The 19,286-nt window shown below is 32.2% G+C and overlaps 1 protein-coding gene across 2 annotated transcripts; it reads right to left on the bottom strand.

Annotated features, from left to right (window-relative positions):
* Positions 1-93: 93 nt before the first annotated feature.
* LOC111413890 (stepping stone) lies at positions 94-17,786 on the bottom strand. 2 transcript variants are annotated; one of them, XM_023045021.2, is made up of 8 exons: positions 17,621-17,786; positions 17,412-17,563; positions 16,961-17,340; positions 16,530-16,909; positions 10,632-11,066; positions 10,436-10,574; positions 9,647-10,326; positions 94-832 (listed from the first exon to the last, which is right to left on the bottom strand). In XM_023045021.2, the coding sequence occupies exons 2-8, from the start codon at positions 17,413-17,415 to the stop codon at positions 673-675; spliced, it is 2,178 nt and encodes a 725-aa protein (XP_022900789.1). In that variant the 5' UTR covers positions 17,416-17,563; positions 17,621-17,786; the 3' UTR covers positions 94-672. The 2 variants fall into 2 exon arrangements, with proteins under 2 accessions (XP_022900789.1, XP_022900788.1); XM_023045020.2 differs by lacking the exon at positions 17,621-17,786 and having other exon boundaries at positions 17,412-17,614.
* Between the last annotated feature and the right edge of the window lie 1,500 nt (positions 17,787-19,286).

Genomic DNA, 19,286 nt, shown 5'->3' with positions numbered 1-19,286 from the left:
TAGATATTTCGCTCCATTTTAACCGAATCAGCAGTCACTATCAAAAACCTGATAAGCATTCACTTTTTGCAGATAACAAGAAAGAAAATCGCATTTATAATAAAAAATCAATTTATTTAAAAACTTCTCTTAACAATATATAGTTATATCATAAATATGCGAACGCTATTCAAAAAATACGTGTTTACTATTATTTATTTATCTTTCTTAAAAATAGAATCTATAATAGAATAGATTAAAAAGAAAAAAAAACATCACAAACGCATGTATAAAATATATTTCTTTTTTTTAACGTAGTCTTTTGAGCTTTATTAAGCCACTTTGGCGTTGCTGCTGGGGAGATCCTAAAAATAACACTCGTCCTACTTCAAACCCAACCGAAACCAAAAAATTGTTAAACAAAATTTTTTTTAAATACATTTCTAATATCACCACAACATTTTTAATTTTTAACTTTCAATCATTAATTTTTTGTTTAACAATTTTGTTCTTTAAATTAAATTAAAACCATTAAATTAAAAAAAAAAAAGAAAAATCAAGGAACATTTTTGGGGTTTTCGTACTGCGTTGGGTTTCTCTTTATTATAAAACAAAATAAAACTCCCAGCGGCATAAAATAAAACCAAAGATATAAACACAAGCTCAAAAAAAAAAAAAATTAAATTTTTTAGTTTAAACAAGAGTTGCTGTAGATCTGGAACGCTCACTTCCGTTATCCGGTTGATCTTCTCCTCGGTACCAATTTGAATTTATGTGGGAATATGGCTCAACTGGCGATCCAATGTTATGGTTCATACTAACTGGTGACATTTGGTGGCTCATGTTTGAATTGCTTAAAAAGATAATAAATTATTAATTTTTTTATTCTTAAATTATATTTGATAGCAGATATCTTGATTATTGTTGGAGATATGATTAAATGTTAAACTCTAAAATATAAACTCAATTGACCATCAAATGTGTCAGATACTAGATAATTTCCATATTTTTCTCGATATTTACGCATTTAAGAGTAAAACTGAAGGAGAGCAATATTATTAAGAATAAAACTTGCCACAACTTTCACTCTAAACGTTTTTTTATAATATGCTTCGAATCCCGCTTCATCTAATTTTCATATTTTTCTCGATATTTATGCGTCTGAGAGCAAAACATATCGAGAAATGTACGAAAATTTGCTGAATTTATAGTTTTACAAGTTGTTAATGGTACTCGGGATTCGAAGCGTGAAAACTAGGACATATTCCATTTGATGTTAAGTGTGGAGCAACTTTCTTCTATAACATTTTGTCATATTTCAAACATTAGTAGAGATATCTGTTGAGACAACTAAAATCAAACAACTTGTATATTTAATCTTTGAAATATTTTAACCCTTTATACTTCACCTAAACTACCATTTTCATCATATTTTTGAAAGCTAATTAAAATCAAACTCCCAATAATGGAGGTGCTCCAACTCAACAAAAAAACATACCAAAATGAGCTAAAGAAAAAATAAAATTCCGGCTGTTATTCTTCTAAAATAGTTGCTTGGCAGAAAGGCAAACTATTTGTCTACCCAAACTGTTTTTTTAGAGCAGTTATTTATCAAAAACAGGTGAAGATAGCATAAAATGGGTTGTTGCTTTTTAAACGCCAAAGATATAAACGAAACGACATGCAAAATAATTAATGATATAAGAACAGTAACAAAAAAGATTTGTTGCAGAATCAAAAATTAACAGCATTGTCAAAAAAAATACGAGCAAACTTAACAGCACACCAAACGAGAATACGAAAATATTAAGATCAAATTTAGCCAAACGAAAAAAAAAATACGAATTGTAAAAAAATTCCAAACATTCTGCCATGTTAAAACCGGACTAGACATGTCCTTCGACAACTGAAGAACAAGAAAACTCTCGGTGAGGATTCCATAATTTCGGAATTACTCTTAAATAAATGTCTGCTCACCTCTACAAATTACTGACTAAAATTATAACGAATCGTCTTACAGTAAAAATAGATATCTTGATTATTATTAGAGATAGGACAAAATGTTGCTGGACATTTAATATTCTATTATATCCATACTTTAAAACACAATTGACCATTAAACGTGTTAGATACTAGATAATTTTCATATTTTTCTCGATATTTACGCATTTAAGAGTAAAACTGAAGGAGAGCAATATTTATATTATTTTATATTTATTTTATATTTATATTATTAAGAATAAAATTTGCCACAACTTTCACTCTAAAAGTTTTTTTATAATATGCTTCGAATCCCGCTTCATCTAATTTTCATATTTTTCTCGATATTTATGCATCTGAGAGTAAAAGTGAAGGAGAGCAATATTATTAAGAATAAAATTTGCAACAACTTTCACTCTAAAAGTTTTTTTATAATATGCTTCGAATCCCGATTCATCTAATTTTGATATTTTCGTATTTTTCTCGATATTTCTGCATCTGAGAGTAAAACAGCTCTTTCACTTTTGCTTTCAAATGCGTAAATATCGAGAAACGTACGAAAATTTGCTGAATTTATAGTTTTACAAGTTGTTAATGGTACTCGGGATTCGAAGCGTGAAAACTGGGGCATGTTCCATTTGATGTTAAGTGTGGAGCAACTTTCTTCTATAACATTTTGTCATATCTCAAACGTTAGTAGGGATATCTGTTGAGACAACCTAAAATCAAACAACTTGTATATTTAATCTTTGAAATATTTTAACCCTTTATACTTCACCTAAACTACCATTTTCATCATATTTTTGAAAGCTAATTAAAATCAAACTCCCAATAATGGAGGTGCTCCACTCCAACTCAACAAAAAAACATACCAAAATGAGCTAAAGAAAAAATAAAATTCCGGCTGTATTAATCTCGGCTGTAGCTCGACTGTTAGATATGGAGTCTGTTATTCTTCTAAAATAGTTGCTTGGCAGAAAGGCAAACTATTTGTCTAGCCAAACTGTTTTTTTTTAGATCATCTTCAGGAAGTTATTTCTCAAGAACAGGTGAAGATAGCATAAAATGGGTTGTTGCTTTTTAAACGCCAAAGATATAAACGAAACGACATGCAAAATAACTAATGATATAAAAACAGTAACAAAAAAGATCTGTAGCAGAACCAAAGATTAACAGCATTGTCAAAAAAACATACGAGCAAACTTAACAGCACACCAAACGAGAATACGAAAATATTAAGATCAAATTTAGCCAAACGAAAAAAAAATACGAATTGTAAAAAAATTCTGCCATACTAAAACCGGACTAGACATGTCCTTCGACAACTAAAGAACAAGAAAACTCTCGGTGAGGATTCCATAATTTCGGAATTGCTCTTAAATAAATGTCTGCTCACCTCTACAAATTACTGACTAAAATTATAACGAATCGTCTTACAGTAAAAATAATTATCTTGATTATTATTGGAGATAGGGTAAAATGTTTCTAGACATTTAATATTTTCTTATCTAAATACTCTAAAACACAATTGACCATCAAATGTGTTAGATACTAGATAATTTTCATATTTTTCTCGATATTTACGCATTTAAGAGTAAAAGTGAAGGAGAGAAATATTATTAAGAATAAAATTTGCCACAACTTTCACACTAAAAGTTTTTTTGTAATATGCTTCGAATCCCGATTCATCTAATTTTGATATTTTCGTATTTTTCTCGATATTTCTGCATCTGAGAGGAAAATAGCTCTTTCACTTTTGCTCTCAGATTCGTAAATATCGAGAATAATATGAAAATTCGTAGTTTCACAAGTTATTAATGGTATCACTCAGGATTTGGAGCGTGAAAACAAGTTAACTACTGTAAATATATACAAAATTTTAAATTCTACGGTTTACTTATAGCTGAAATAATAATTAAATGTAAATTTTTGGCTCAACTTTGATCGCTTATAGCTCGAAAACAAAAGTTGCGACCCTATGTTTATATAAAAAAGTTGTTATTTTGGCAAGTACTATCTTCTAGCAAAATTTCCTAATTAAAATCTGAACCATCCTGTATAACAAGCAATCGCAAAGTTGGCCGAGATTATTTCATATTCACTTCTTAATCGGGAACTTTACTAGGATGTAGTACTTACCAAAATAACACCACTGTTTTATATAAACATAGGCTCGCAACTCTTTTATTTTCGAGCTATGAGCAATCAAGTTGCAATCAAAAAGTTCTTATAAAAAATCAAAGGGGTTGTGAATTTCATCGCCTTAGAGGGCGCTTGGAAAGTTTAAGGTATGCTTGAAAATAAGGTGATAACCTACTGGTTAATATCTTATTAACTACTGTAAACACATACAAACTTTTAAATTCTACGGTTTACTTATAGCCGAAATAATAAGTAAAATGTAAATTTTTGGCTCAACTTTGATCGCTTATAGCTCGAAAACAAGAGTTGCGACCTTATGTTTATATAAAAAACTTGTGTTATTTTGGCAAGTACTACCTTCTAGCAAAATTTCCCGATTAAAATCTGAACCATCCTGTATAACGAGCAATACTTGATCGGCCGACGTCTTCGAAGTCGGCCGAGATTATTTCTACCATAAACATCAAGTGATACTATTAACAACTTGTTTCAGCAAGTTTTCATATTTTTCTCAATATTTACACATCTGAGAGCAAAAGTGAAAATATGAAAATTAGATGAATTTCATATTTCTCATAGATTCTGAGCATATTACATATAAGGTGATATATCGTTGCAGCAATTTTTTTTTGGGCAGGTTCCATTTGATGTTAAGTGTGGAGCAACTTTCTTCTATAACATTTTGTCATATCTCAAACAGTAGTCGAGATATCTGTTGAGACAACTAAAATCAAACACACTGTATATTTAATCTTTATAATGTTTTAACCCTTTATACTTCACCTAAAGTACCATTTTCATCATATTTTTGAAAGCTAATTAAAATCACACTCTCAATAATGGAGGCAATTTTTTTTTTCAAATTCTCGAACATTTCTAGCTGTAGCTCGACAGTCAGATATGGAGTCTATTATCCTTCTAAAATAGTTGCTTGGCAGAAAGGCAAACTATTTTTTGATCATCTTCAGGAAGTTATTTCTCAATAACAGGTGGAGATAGCATAAAGTGGGTTGTTGCTTTTTGAACACCAAAGATATAAATGAAACGACATGCAAAATAACTAATGATATAAGAACAGTCACCAAAAAGATCTGTAGCAGAACCAAAGTATTAACAGCATTGTCAAAAAGAAAATACGAGCAAACCTAAGAGCATACTAAACTAAACAAATCCTAGAGACTATAGAAAATTACGAGAATACGAAAATATTAAGATTAAATTTAGCCATAGGAAAAAGAAATACGAATTGTAAAAAAATCCCAACATTCTATGAAAAGCTATACACTTCTGCCATACTAAAACCAGACTAGATCGATTAGACATGTCCTTCCACAACTGAAGAACAAAAAAACTCCCATGTTAAAAAAATTGCTTTCAAATAACTGTCTGCTGACAATTACAAAGCCTTTGGTAGTATTAAGACCTGATCATTTCTGGCAGCACTACAAGATGCTAGAATAGATTCGCGATACACCGCTAAAAATATACTTTCACATCAAAATAGATGAGGATACAACAGCGGAAAAAATTCCTTATGGCAAAAGGTTCACCTTAGCCTTGGAAAATAATTTTAATCAATTGGATTGGGAAAATATGTGTCTGAATGTAGATGGCGTACGCTTAAATCACTGCTCAGTTCAGACATAGATTAACTGGAAAAGATGTTACAAGATCTAAAAATAAAACCAAAATAATGAGCAATATGCAAAATGATGTTCTCATAAATAACGTCTCATTAAAGAATGTAAGCCAGTACATATATCTTGGTCACACTATTAAAATTGGGAAAGAAAATCAAACAGCCGAAATTATTATTATATGATTCCGTATTTGGAAACAGAGAGAAGCCTAAAACGATTGATGGAACGAACAATCGAGGTCACTCTGAGACTCTGAGTAACATTCGCTTGGATGAAGTCTATGTCCAAATGTTCTGAGGAAGAAGAAGACTTTAGAAAGAGCAGAACTTTCTAGAAAGAGAATGCGATTTTGGTCAAGAATCAGTCAGTAAAACTACCATCTATTACCTTGATGAAACAGCAACCCGAAAATCGCACAATTTGGTGTTAGCCATGTAGCCCACGTGAAGAGTTGGCTTGGCCTAGCAGAAATGGCAATTCTTAACTGGAGTGCTATGAGATCTAGATATGCTTCGATGAGCTTCAAGGTTGCGGAGTGTTGCCTGAGATGAACATCATGCAAGAAAAGTGATAAGCCTCCCAGAGAATAAAAGAGGAAAAGAAATGAAAATAATTTATCTGAACCGATTACCAAAGAAGTTTTCTGGAAAAGGCTTTGTTCATAATTTGATTTTGACACCAAAAGATGCCTAAAATACTAAACGACCTACAAATACTCGGAATCCCTAAGAACTTAATGAAAATCATTAACATGACCATAGCTAGATCCACGGAGAGGGGAGACAAGCAATATACAGCAAAAATCTACACTTCGATCAAGTAGAAGTATTTGCTTGTTTCCTTTTTCGCTTAAAATGTTCTTTAAACTCTTAAAAATAACTTAAAATATCAGTTATAAGTGGAAAAAGTTTTTAAGTTCCTGTATTTTGATCCCAAACGTTGTCGTGACAAACAGTGAAAACCGCTGATATCTTGTAAGTCGATCAGCATGAACCACCTCTTTCCCAGGAAGTGTTTGGGCCCAAAAACCAATTTATAAACGCTTCAACTCCATAATCTGCGGCTAAACGGTTTTGGATATTGCGATCTACATTTCAGTGTATGTGTAAAATGATGCCAGGGTATCCGCAAAATATTTGAGAAGAGAAGAAATTGTGAACTTAGAAAACTAATTGTATGGCGTTGGCACAGAAATGTTTCCTCTTCTCGCTTAACAGAATTTTCATCAAGCAGCTACATGGAGGTCATTTTTTATCTTAATTAAAAAATTTAAAAATTAGGTTTAGTTTTCGACTGTCTAGAGTGGTCAGGTAACCCCTTGAATCTAAAATTTTAGAGAAATTTATGGCTGTGAAGCATAAATATTAGAACAAAGTTATGGCTAAATAAAAGACGCTGACATCATAGAATAGAATGGATAGGGCAATAACAATAATAATGAGTATAAGCGACAACCGAACCTCAAAAACTGTACTCGACTGGAAACCAACAGTCCAAGATGTCAAAGAAGATCTGAAAACAATGGAAATAAGACGCTGCAGAGGAAGATGTCGGTGAGGACAGAATGGCGAAAATTATCTAAATAGCTGGGCAAAACCCACCATGGGTTGAAGCGCCAATAAAAGAAGAAAAAATGAACCAAATGGCAGCTTTCTATTAACCTTATGAGTCTAGGTATATTATATATACAGGGTGAGTTATTAATATCCCGGCGGACGATAGTTGCTAAACCGTTTGAGAAAGAAAAAAATGTTTTATACAAAAGTTGTTTGATTCACTACTTTCTATTACTAAAAATTATTTTCACTTATACAGGATGTTTCATTTACGCGTAACGGAGAGTATGTAATCTTTTTAAATGGAACACCCTGTATATTTTATGATATTATGAATAGCATTAAATTTGTTTATACAACCGTATATGTTACTAACTCATAGCGTTCATAGTTCCTGAGATATTCAATTGTTTTTCCAAATTGCAGGATCTTGTAATTCAGCCTGTATATTGTGTGCTGATTGAATTGCCCATCAAGTTACCTTTAATCAATGATAAGTATGTCATATATCTAACTTCAGTAATTTTTCTGATATTTAGAATTTAAAGAATAATGTGTAATAAAATATGCGTTATTGTACTTAATATTATATTCTGTCTATTTTTATCAGTATTTTTTGTTCTTCCTTTTATTATTTGATTAATATTTTATAATGTAAAATAATTTTGCTGCCATACACCAGATTTTAATGCGACTTGGTGAGATTTAAAAAGATGTAAGTAATAAAATATGCAATTGTTCTGCCATATAATTTATGACCTTAGAGAAAATAAGATGTACATGTTAAGAGATACCTCAAGATCTTTTATACAGCGCATTAATGCTTGTAGAAGAGAAAATGGGCGGCATTTTGAACAACTTCTAAATATTAATTAAATTAATACCTACTTGTTGAGCAACCTTTAGTAATTGTTTATAGTTTGATGCTGCATTTAATATTACTGATTTACATATATATATGGTTGTTTGTCTGTCATATATTATATGATCTGTGATATTATATGGTTTATATGATCACTTTTTTAAGTACAATAATGACATTTTATTACACATTTTCTTTAAATTTTAAATATCAGGAAAACTATTAAAGTTAGAGATATGACATGCTTATCATTAATTAAAGGGAACTTGATGAGCAATTCAATTAGCACGCAATATACAGGATGTTCCATTTAAAAAAACTTTAGAAAAAGCCATTTGAAAAACATCAAAAGTAAGTGAGCTTTTTAAACACCCTGTATAGTGTATCTAATATCTTTGAATACTATCATCTATATACTGGCTTTGACTATTGTCTGACGTAGTTACAAGGCAAAATCGGAGAAAATGTCGTTTTTACATCGTTTTTAAAAAGATCCTGTTATGGGCACATTTTGGAAGAACAATTGAATATCTCAGGAACTATGAACGCTGTGAAATAGTAACATATACGGTTGTATAAACAAATTTAGTTGTATTCATAATATGATAAAATATACAGGATGTTCCATTTAAAAAAAGTACATACTCTTCGTTACGTTTAAATGGAACACCCGGTATAAGTGAGAATAATTTTGCGTAATAGAAAGTGATGAGTCAAACAACTTTTGTATAAAATATTTTTTTGTTTTTCAAACGGTTTAGTAACTATCGCCGGGATACTAATAACTCACCTGTATATATATATAGGGTGTATCAGGTATGAGTAGAAAAAAATTGAGGGGTTATAGGTCTCCTCTTTCTGAATAAAAAATTCTTATAACACAATGTCCCATTCTTTGTCCTTCTTAAGATATGATACAATAAAGTTAATGGTTTACAAGTTTGAGTACTACTAATGAATAGTTTTGTAATTTTGTTGTTTTTAATACAATAAGCAGTTTTATTTAATAAAACAAAAAGTTTTGTAAATTTTCACATTAAAGAGTGATAAAACAGAAGTGATAAATTTATTCGTATAAAGTAAATAACTTCTAAAATGACTTTTATGTGTCAAATTAAAGTATATACATAAGCAAAGCCTGCCCTTTCAAACCCTTAATTTTATCATATCATATCTTAAGAATAGGACATTGTGTCATAAGAATTTTTTATTCACAAAAACCACCTGATACATCCTGTATATATATTATTATATATAAACACTTGGCACAATGCATTAATGAGTCAATGCCCAAATTCAAAGAGTATCCAGGAAAAGTAATACTCAAGGATAAATAATAGAAATAATAAGTGCCATAATAATCATCTTAACCACGAATCTTTTACATATTGAGAAGGAAGAAGATACCTAATATACAAGTTTTTCTAAAATTCTTTTTAATAATGTTCATATATAAATGTGAAGTGTAAAGAGTTAATTTAAAATACCTTAAAGGATTATATGGTTGACATTTCATCGGTTGTAATGGTTGATAAATCCCTTTTTGAGTAACATTTTTAACCCCATCATCCATATATCCACCGTGAGATGAGCTACAAGGCGACACAGCAATATTCGGCGAATTTAAATTTTTATCACCAGCAGCATTTTTAAACTTGGTCGAATATTTATAAAAATCCGACATCTCGAACGGTTTCGTTTCTTCATGATACGGCTTAACGTGTCCCGCCAAAACAACCGTACAATTCTTCGGTATATTATTATTAAATAATTCCAAATTTGCTTCAGGTACTTTCGGCGATGGATTCGATTCCGCGGGAATTTCCAAAATGTTTTTCGTCGTTGTCGGCGTTGTCGAAATGTAATTAACGTGAGGTGTTAGTTCTGTATATTTTACATCTGGCATTATGGACGGTATAGTTGATAATGATCGTGTTGGTTTTGGCGTTGATGGAACAACGGGAACATCGTCGAGGGACGTTTCGTACCACTCCTTTTGTTTTTGTTTTCGGGCAATCGTGCTGTTATCGTAATTGTAAATTTCGCTACCGCAAGATGAGTTATCATCGCTTGGGTACACGCTGTCTAACGTGTGAACGCCGACGCTTCCCAAGGATTGCGTTCGAACTAGTTGACAGTTATCTTGACGATTTCTATAAGTATTTTGCTAAAAAAAAAATTTTTGGAATCTTTAAGGAAACGCAATAAATTTTTTTTAATGTCATTAACGTGCCAAAATTTTAATGTTTACGTTAACTATGTTATGCGATTCTTACTTGAGCAATTGGAATCATTGCAGGTCGCGTTGCTTCTGAATGTATTGGAACTGAAGCTAATGTAGCTGATTTTGGATCAACATTCGGCGAAATACGCTTATGTAACCTCTTATTTTTTCTTCTATCTAAACTACCACATCTAAACAAAAAATAAATGATTAATACAATACATAATAAAGAAAATTTATTAATTTACCTCTTATCTCTTTGCCAAACATTATCAAAGCTACTATTATGACACCAAATCAATTCTCCATTCTCCTTCCTCTTCCAATAACCACCTAACCCGGATGGCATAACATCGTGTTCGTATTGTTGATGTGGTTGAATTTGTAATGGATTGTTATATGGATGTTGTTGATCATAATTTCCCAACGTAGAATAATATTGATTTTGATATGAATACAATTTTTGATTCTTAGGAACGGTGTTTGATAAATTTTTGTGTATTTGAGGGGGAGTATTTAATCCCTTCGAATAATAATCTTGATAAAAACTCCCGGAAGGTGACGATTGAAGCGTCATCGGGGTTTTTGGGTAAAAATGGGGGCTTTGATGAGGTTGTGATGGATAGTTATGAGGCGATGAGTTTGGATATTGATGTGTCGACGACGAATCCGAACTTTCATGACTACAAAAAAATCATTATATTATTATATTAAATTATATAATATAGTCCACGCCAAAAGTAACCATAACACGTCGATTTTTATTTTTTATTAACCAAAAAATATTTTTTTTATAGTGGTGTAGAGAAACATCAAACAATATGCATAAGAATGACAATAGACCACCGTAAGGTATTGTACGTTAAAATAAGGAGACTTTGTGTTTTGTTACTTTTGACGCGAACTGTACGGGGTGTCCAAATTTCGATGGGTTTTCGCGAACCTGAGCTACTTTTTTGTGAAACTTATAATGCCGCAAACCAAATTTTCATAGACCTCTTCGTTTTTGATATACAGGGAGTATCTCGGCTATCCGGAAACTTAGTAAAAAAGTAAAAACGGGTTCTAATAGATTTTTTCACGTAGAATTTTTCTAGACATCACAGTTTTTGAGTTATAAACACAACTTTTTTTTTTTTTAATGGAACCACCTATATTTTATTTTTTTATTGAACTAGAATTTTTTCAAGCTTTCCAATGATATATAATACTCTATACTTGCCTTTATAATTAACCTCGAAATTAAAAGAAACCACATTATTTTATAAGTAGGCTATGATAAATTAAGTAGTGTCCGACCGAAATTTCGGTTTCGGCCTAAAATAGGGATTTCGGCGAAGTTTCGGTTTCGGCTGTATTTTGGCCGAAATCGAAGCTACGCCGATAAAGCTTCGGATCACCGTCGACTTTACTCGACACACGTGTTTCACGCCAATTTCTGAACATCCTGTATATCGTGTGACCCATTTGAAAGCGGAACACCCTCGTAAAATTTGTATTTATTATTTTTTTTTTGAATGAAATTTCGTATATGCCGATTTCAAACGGCGCTTAATGCAATGGTGTACTCAGATTTTTTGTAAAAAATTTCCTAATATGATTTCTTCATTTTTAACACCTAAAAAGTGAAATAGTATCCCTTGGTTTTTTCAAAAAAAATATGACTCTGTCCTAAGGTACAGTTTTTTACGGACTACAATTCAAAAAAAAAATTGTCGAAATCGGATAATAAATACAAATTTTACGACGGTGCTTCGCTTTCAAATGGGTCACACTGTATATATAAAAAAATTAGTTATATTCATAATTAAACATACCTTATATTGTATGCTAAAAATAGCAATTTTTATGTATCTTGTATTAATTCCTTCTTTTTTTTTAAAGAAAAGTTTCGGTTTCGGCCCAAAATTGCGTTTCGGTCGGACACTAAAATTAAGTGATCGCGTTGCTAGGATACCAGAATAAACAAAGAATTTTGAAAATACTATAATATTAATTATTGACTTATTAAAAAAATATATCTATTAATTTTTGTTTGCAAAAAACGAAAAATTATTAAAAACTAAACATTATGCAAATATGGCATCAAGTTACAAGAATTGTTCAAAGTTGTTACCATTTTGATGCATACATTGTTCACAAAGTTTAGTAATGCGTTTAATTGCATTTAGAATAGTTATGGGATGTTGAAATGTGAAAAAGCATCAGTTACAGCAATTTTCAATTCCAACTTTGTTCCCATAAAAAGAAGTCCAATAATAGATAAATCAGGTGATCTTGCTGGCCATCGCGTTTGACCATGTGTGCCTATTCACCTACCAGGAAATTCTGCAGTTAGGTAGCGACTCACTAACTGCGCAATAAGAGGAATATCATCCAAAATCTCTGGCAAAGCCTCATGCAAGATGGCCAAATAGCGATTAGCGCAAAGGTTTCCTTCAAATATTTTGTGAACAATTCGTGGCCCAATAATAAACCATGCCACGCTGAAACCAAAATTTCCTTGACGCTCCCGCTCAATTACAATATGTTGGTTTTCTTGATGCCAATGCCTGTTATTATGACGATTATAGATTCCTCTGCTGGTAAAATATGCCTAATCAGACCATATAATAGAGGAACTAAATTCAATATTATTTTGTACATGGTTCAAATACCAGTTACAGAATTCCAAATGTCGTTCGGCATCTCCCGGGTGTAAGTGGTGAACTATTTGTTCTTTGTATATATTTATACTTTTTTAGAATCGCACAGGCTGTCGATTTTTTAATTCCAACTTGACATTCAATTTCCCTACATGATGTTTTAGGCGCGACTTCCACACTTCCTAATACGGTAATTTCATTGTTATTCCGATTTTCTTTATTATATTTTTTTGGCCTGGGCATCAAAAAACTTCCATAATTGATCAAATTACGTTTTATTCGCGAAAAAATTTTTGCGCTCTTTCTGGATATCTGAAGTGAAACAATCTGCTAATAAAATGTTATTGCTTATAAATGTTGCATTCTACCTATTTATGTATAATTCAGGAACTTGATTAACATTTTCATTTGCATGAATGTAACATGTTAGCATGTCATATTTTTCATAGCGCTCCAGTTAAAGAAAAAGATAATTAAGTTAAGTTAATTAAAGGTAATTAAGTAACACACGACTTATTGTTAGCACAAAATTCAAAATTAAGTTTGACAGTAATTAACTATATTTACTTTGTTTATTCCGGTATCCTAGCAACGCGATCACTTAATAGACAACCTAAGTGTTGACATAACAGAGATGGGCGTAGCTTATATCGACTCCAAACATTTTCATATGCAATTTTTCAATTAGTGTTAAAATAAAATAAACTAAGTGACTTTTTATATGACATTTCAAATGACATTTTTATTACGGTTTATCATTAGCAACTGTGGTTAGCAACGAAATTGTTTGGAGTCGATATAAGCTCCGCCCATCTCTGTGACGTCAGGCTAGGCAGTCTATTTATCATTGCCTACTTATAAAATAATGTATTTTATTCAATTTCGACGTTAATTATAAAGGTAAGTATAGAGTATTATACAGGGTGTTCCGCTGACTCGGGGCATAAAATTAACCTCATATACTAGTGCAAAAATGATGACGATTCGTGAAAAAAAATTATTATAAAAGTCTTCAAATGGCCAAGATGTGGGCCATCAAAGTTCACAAATTTTAACACATTTTTCTAATTATTTTCAATATCATTTATGGGAGAGCGTTGAAATTTGGTACAGGGTAAACAAATATCAAGCAAAATCATTGAACCAATTTTGACTTTGATCGGGCGGCGACAACCATGCTATACAGGCAGTCCCTAAAATTTGTTTGCTCAGAACTTTTTTGTTCGCTCCAAACCCTACATTTATTTTTGTACTTTTTAATAGAAAATTTATTTTAGAAACTTTTAACACTTTTTGAAAATTTTGATAACATTGACCGTTTTCGAATTATACGCGAAAATATTAAGCTTCGATTTCAATAACACTAAAAAACACAAACGTCGTTTAAACACAAACGATAGTTTTTTGTTAGTTAAGTTTTTATTAATTTTAAGTGTTCAAAATGGAGAGTTACACATTTAGTGAACAAACTGACATGATTTTGACATTAAGGGAATATCATGGAAATGCCGTAGCAGCCGCTAACCGTTATCAGGAGAAATTTCCGAACCGCAGAGCGCCCAATCGAAAAACATTTTTAAGGATTGAAACCCGTTTAAGGGAAAATGGGACGTTTAAGCCGAAATTTACTAACAACGGTAACGTAAGATCAGTCCGAACACCCGAACTAGAAGAAGATATTCTAGACTACGTAGAAGAAAATACTACAGCTAGTACTTTGGATATGGCGAGGCATTTTTTAACTTCAAAAACAACTGTCTGGCATGTTCTTCACGAGCAACAGCTTTATCCATTTCATTGTTACAAAGTTCAGGAAGTTCGACTGACCCACTGCGACTGCAATATTGCCAAATAATGCAGCACAAAATCCAAATTGATGATCAGTTTTTAGAAAAAGTGCTTTTTACAGATGAATCCACTTTTTCTAAAGATGGAATCATCAATTTGAGAAATTTACATAGTTGGGCGGACGAAAATCCAAGATTTAAGAAAACTTGAAAATCACAATGAAGATTTTCTCTTAACGTTTGGGCTGGCATTGTGGGCGATGTAATTATTGAACCCGTTTTCTTGCCAAGAAGGCTGGATGGACATACATACAGGCGATATTTAGAGGAATTAGATGATTTTTTAGATGACGTTCCTTTAAACACAAGGCAAGCAATGTGGTATATGCATGATGGTGCTCCTACGCATAGCACACAGGCTGTCCAAGAATTTCTGAGGAAACGTTTTCCGGGACGATGGATCGCCGGATTTTACACCTGTAGATTTTTATTTATGGGGACGCGTTAAATCGCTAGTTTACGAATTGTTGATTCATTTTATCAACTTCGAACTGAGATCAATGTTCTCCGCAGAGTGCGCTTTAATTTAAGACGGCGATATCAGGCGTGCATTGATGCCGGCGGGAATGTTTTTGAACATCTGCTTTAGTATTTTTTTGTTCTTTTTTATTTATTACTATTTGTTTATAATTTTATTGTTCTTGTTAATATTTTTGTTATATTCTTGTTTGTTGTTACCGTAAAAATTAAATTTATTGTTTTGGAAATTACATTCTTTTATTCAACTAAAATAAATTAACACTGGATTTAACTAAATCTGCACTTAGAAATTTATGCAAATAATGGTCATTAGCTCAGTTCGTTTTTCAATTGTCATCGCCTACTCGGATCTTGCGGAATATGTTTCCTTTATTTGTTTGTTACGATTGAAATCGAAGCTTAATATTTTCGCGTATAATTCGAAAACGGTCAATGTTATCAAAATTTTCAAAGAGCGATAAAAGTTTCTAAAATAAATTTTCTATTAAAAAGTATAAAAATAAATGTAGGGTTACGAGCGAACAAAAAAGTTCTGAGCAAACAAATTTTAGGGACAGCCTGTATTGCATGGTTGCCGCCGCCCGATCAAAGTCAAAATTGGTTCAATGATTTTGCTTGATATTTGTTTACCCTGTACCAAATTTCAACGCTCTCCCATAAATGATATTGAAAATAATTAGAAAAATGTGTTAAAATTTGTGAACTTTGATGGCCCACATCTTGGCCATTTGAAGACTTTTATAATAATTTTTTTTCACGAATCGTCATCATTTTTGCTTTAGTATATGAGGTTAATTTTATGCCCCAAATCACCGGAACACCCTGTATATCATTGAAAAATTCTAGTTCAATAAAAAATAAAATATAGGTGGTTCCATTTACGTGATGTCTAGAAAAATTCTACGTGCACTATTGGATTCTACGTGAAAAAATCTATTAGAACCCGTTTTTACTAAGTCTGAAAATCGTAAATTTTGAAATATTCCCTCTATATCAAAAACGAAGAGGTCTATGAAAATTTGGTTTGTGGCATTATAAGTTTCACAAAAAAGTGGCTCATGTTCGCGAAAACCGCAACTTTCTATCGTTCATAACAACTGAGATACCCTGCAAATCCATCGAAATTTGGACACCCTGTACATATTAAATTATTATTTAAAAAAGAAATTCTTACTGATCATATTTATGTAAATTTAGTTTATGAAAACTCGTTAATAAACCGTCATCTTGTTTTAAATGAGTATTTTCGATAAATAAATTGTCGTCGGATTTTCGATAAGTTAATTTTGGTTGGCTTAAAAATCGATGTTCGTTAGTTTCGACGGTTTTTAGCGGATGTTGTAGCGATCTCATACTATGTCTTAAAGTACTATTTCCAAAGTTATGATCATTCATGTTTATATTAACAGAGACTGCATCTTCTTGTTCTGGACCTCTGGGTTTTTTCTTAGGTTTTAATTGAGTTTGTAAAAGCAATTGGTTTGCTTGATCGCGTTTTTGTTGCAATAACATATATTGTTGTTTATAATGTTCATAATGTTGCTTTCGTATAGTCTTAAACAAAATTGATTAAAACCACAAAGATTAGATAATAAAATTACTCACTTTGTTTAAGTTTGAGTCATTTGCAAGGCGCAAAGCTGCTTCAGCCATATTAAAATGCAACTGTATTTGGATTTCAAGGGATTCATCATCGTTGTTCATGTTTGTTATTAAATTAGGAGGAAGTTGGTATCTTGCACCAACTTTTGTGGCTGAATTAGGTACTGTTTCATGATTTGTTGGTTCTGTGGGTGTCTCTGAAGGTGTGACACCTGTTAATTCGGCTTCTTTAAGGCATAATTCTCTTAATTCTTGATTTCTTTTAGCGATGGTTTCTTCTAGAACTTTTTTTCTTTCTTGTAAATAAGATAATCTTGCTGAATTTGGGTTACTGCTTGCTCCCATTTTAGAGATCTTTGTCTCATCCGCGTTTAAACCATCCCCTTTAACCAAAATGTGTTATTTTTTTGTAATTGTGTTGATAGAGGAAAAAAGTTTGGTTAATTTTACTTACCCATTCTAATAGGATCACTTGTCAACCTTCAAGGTGCGCATTTTTTCACCGAAATCTTTACAAATCCCAACCTATTTACATGCTTATCTGCATAGATAAAGGAATAATGTTGTTTAATATCAGTTAAGCAAGGATCTCATTGTATTTTCTAACTGTAATATCAACAGTTAATCTGTTTTGGGTTAACCATAATTAAAGAACATGTTTACCTACTACCAACTGACCAACTTTAACGTACACTTTTATCATTTTAATTTAATTAAAATCCAATTATTTTAATTAGCGTTGTGTTAATATCGAGAAAAATCTTCCTTTTTTACTCCAACTTGTTTATTTACGTTAATATAGAAATTAGAACGTTCTGGTTACTTAAAACACTTAACGTACCACTCCTACATTTTAAGTTGGTATTACTTGGTTGTCATGTTCGGCGGGAAATATTTTTAAATTTAAAAATACTATTCATTCATAATATTTAATTAATATCATTTATAATACTTACAAGTTACAAATCTACTCATGAATTAAAAAGAGAATTAAGTTTGGAAGAAATTCAAGCTAACCCTAACATAGAAAACCAAAAACATATAATAACTAAGGCAATAACAAAGCGATATACGTAAACTATTAAATAAAAGAAGAATAATAAAGAGAAGAATTAATAAGGAAAGAATGGTCAAATAAAAAAATAATAGAATTAGAAGATGCAATTATTGCAGGAGGAAGTATAAGAAAAAGTGTGAGACAACAATCACTGGGACAAAACAAAATAATAGTAATGAAAGATAAAAACGGTATGAGCAAAAAGGAAGGTGCAGAAATATTAAACATTATATGCGACTTTTATAAGGAACTATGGAATGCGGGAGCAGACTTGATGGAGGCTGAAGAGAGAGAGAATGAACAGATACAATACGAAATAATGACAGAAGAAGTAAGTGATGTAATATTAAAGCTGAAGGAAGGAAAAATTGGAGGTATAGATCTGATAAGAAATGAAAAAATAAAGGCAGGAGGAAACCATATAGTGAAGGAAATTTTTAATAACTGTTTGAAGAGGCCAGGAGTGGATACATAGAGTTATGCAGTAGAAAGAAAACAGAACTGAGGGAGAAGGAGGCGGCAGAGATTAGAAGGATAACAAGGGAAGGGGAGGTCTGGAGGTATCTGAAAAAGAGAAAGAAGGGTAGGGAGAGGATAACCAGCGAAATACACATGACAGATTGGAAGAGTTACTTTATGGGATTATTGGGAGGGGTTGAAACGAGGCTAACGGGTTTGGGAGGCTATGAGGGAGATGGGGGAGAGGAGATAGCAGAAGAGGAGATGGAAGCAGTGCTTAGGGGATTGAAGAAGGGAAAGCCGCCAGGGGAAGATGGGATCCAGAACGAGGCATGGTTGGAAGCATCAAGGGTGGTGAGAGTGAAGTTGTTGGAGGGGATGAATAGCGTATGGAGAGGGGGTGGGTTTCCGGAGGGATGGAAAGTGGGGGTAATTTGCCCAGTATATAAAAAGGGTAATAAGGGAAGGGTAGAGAGCTACAGAGGAATTAACCTACTAGACTCGGCATACAAGGTATACACGAAGATACTGCTGGGAAGACTGGAGGAGGAGATGGAGTTGGGGGGAATTTTGCTGGATGGGCAGGCAGGCTTTCGGAAGGGAAGGGGAGCAATCGACAACGTGTACGTGTTGAAGCATCTGGCAGATAGAGAGCTGGATAAGAAGGGAGGGAAATTGTACGCCCTATTTATAGATTTGAAGACGGCTTTTGATAAGGTGGATAGGGGAAAGTTGTGGGAGGAGATGGGGAGGAGGGGGATCACGGAACACCTAATTGCGAGAGTGAAGGAAATATACATGGAGACTATGGCT

This window comes from Onthophagus taurus, chromosome 8 (assembly GCF_036711975.1).
Source record: "Onthophagus taurus isolate NC chromosome 8, IU_Otau_3.0, whole genome shotgun sequence".
Taxonomy (NCBI): Eukaryota; Metazoa; Arthropoda; class Insecta; order Coleoptera; family Scarabaeidae; genus Onthophagus; species Onthophagus taurus.
Note: the sequence above shows the minus strand (reverse complement) of the source record. Positions and strands in the feature narration are given on the sequence as shown.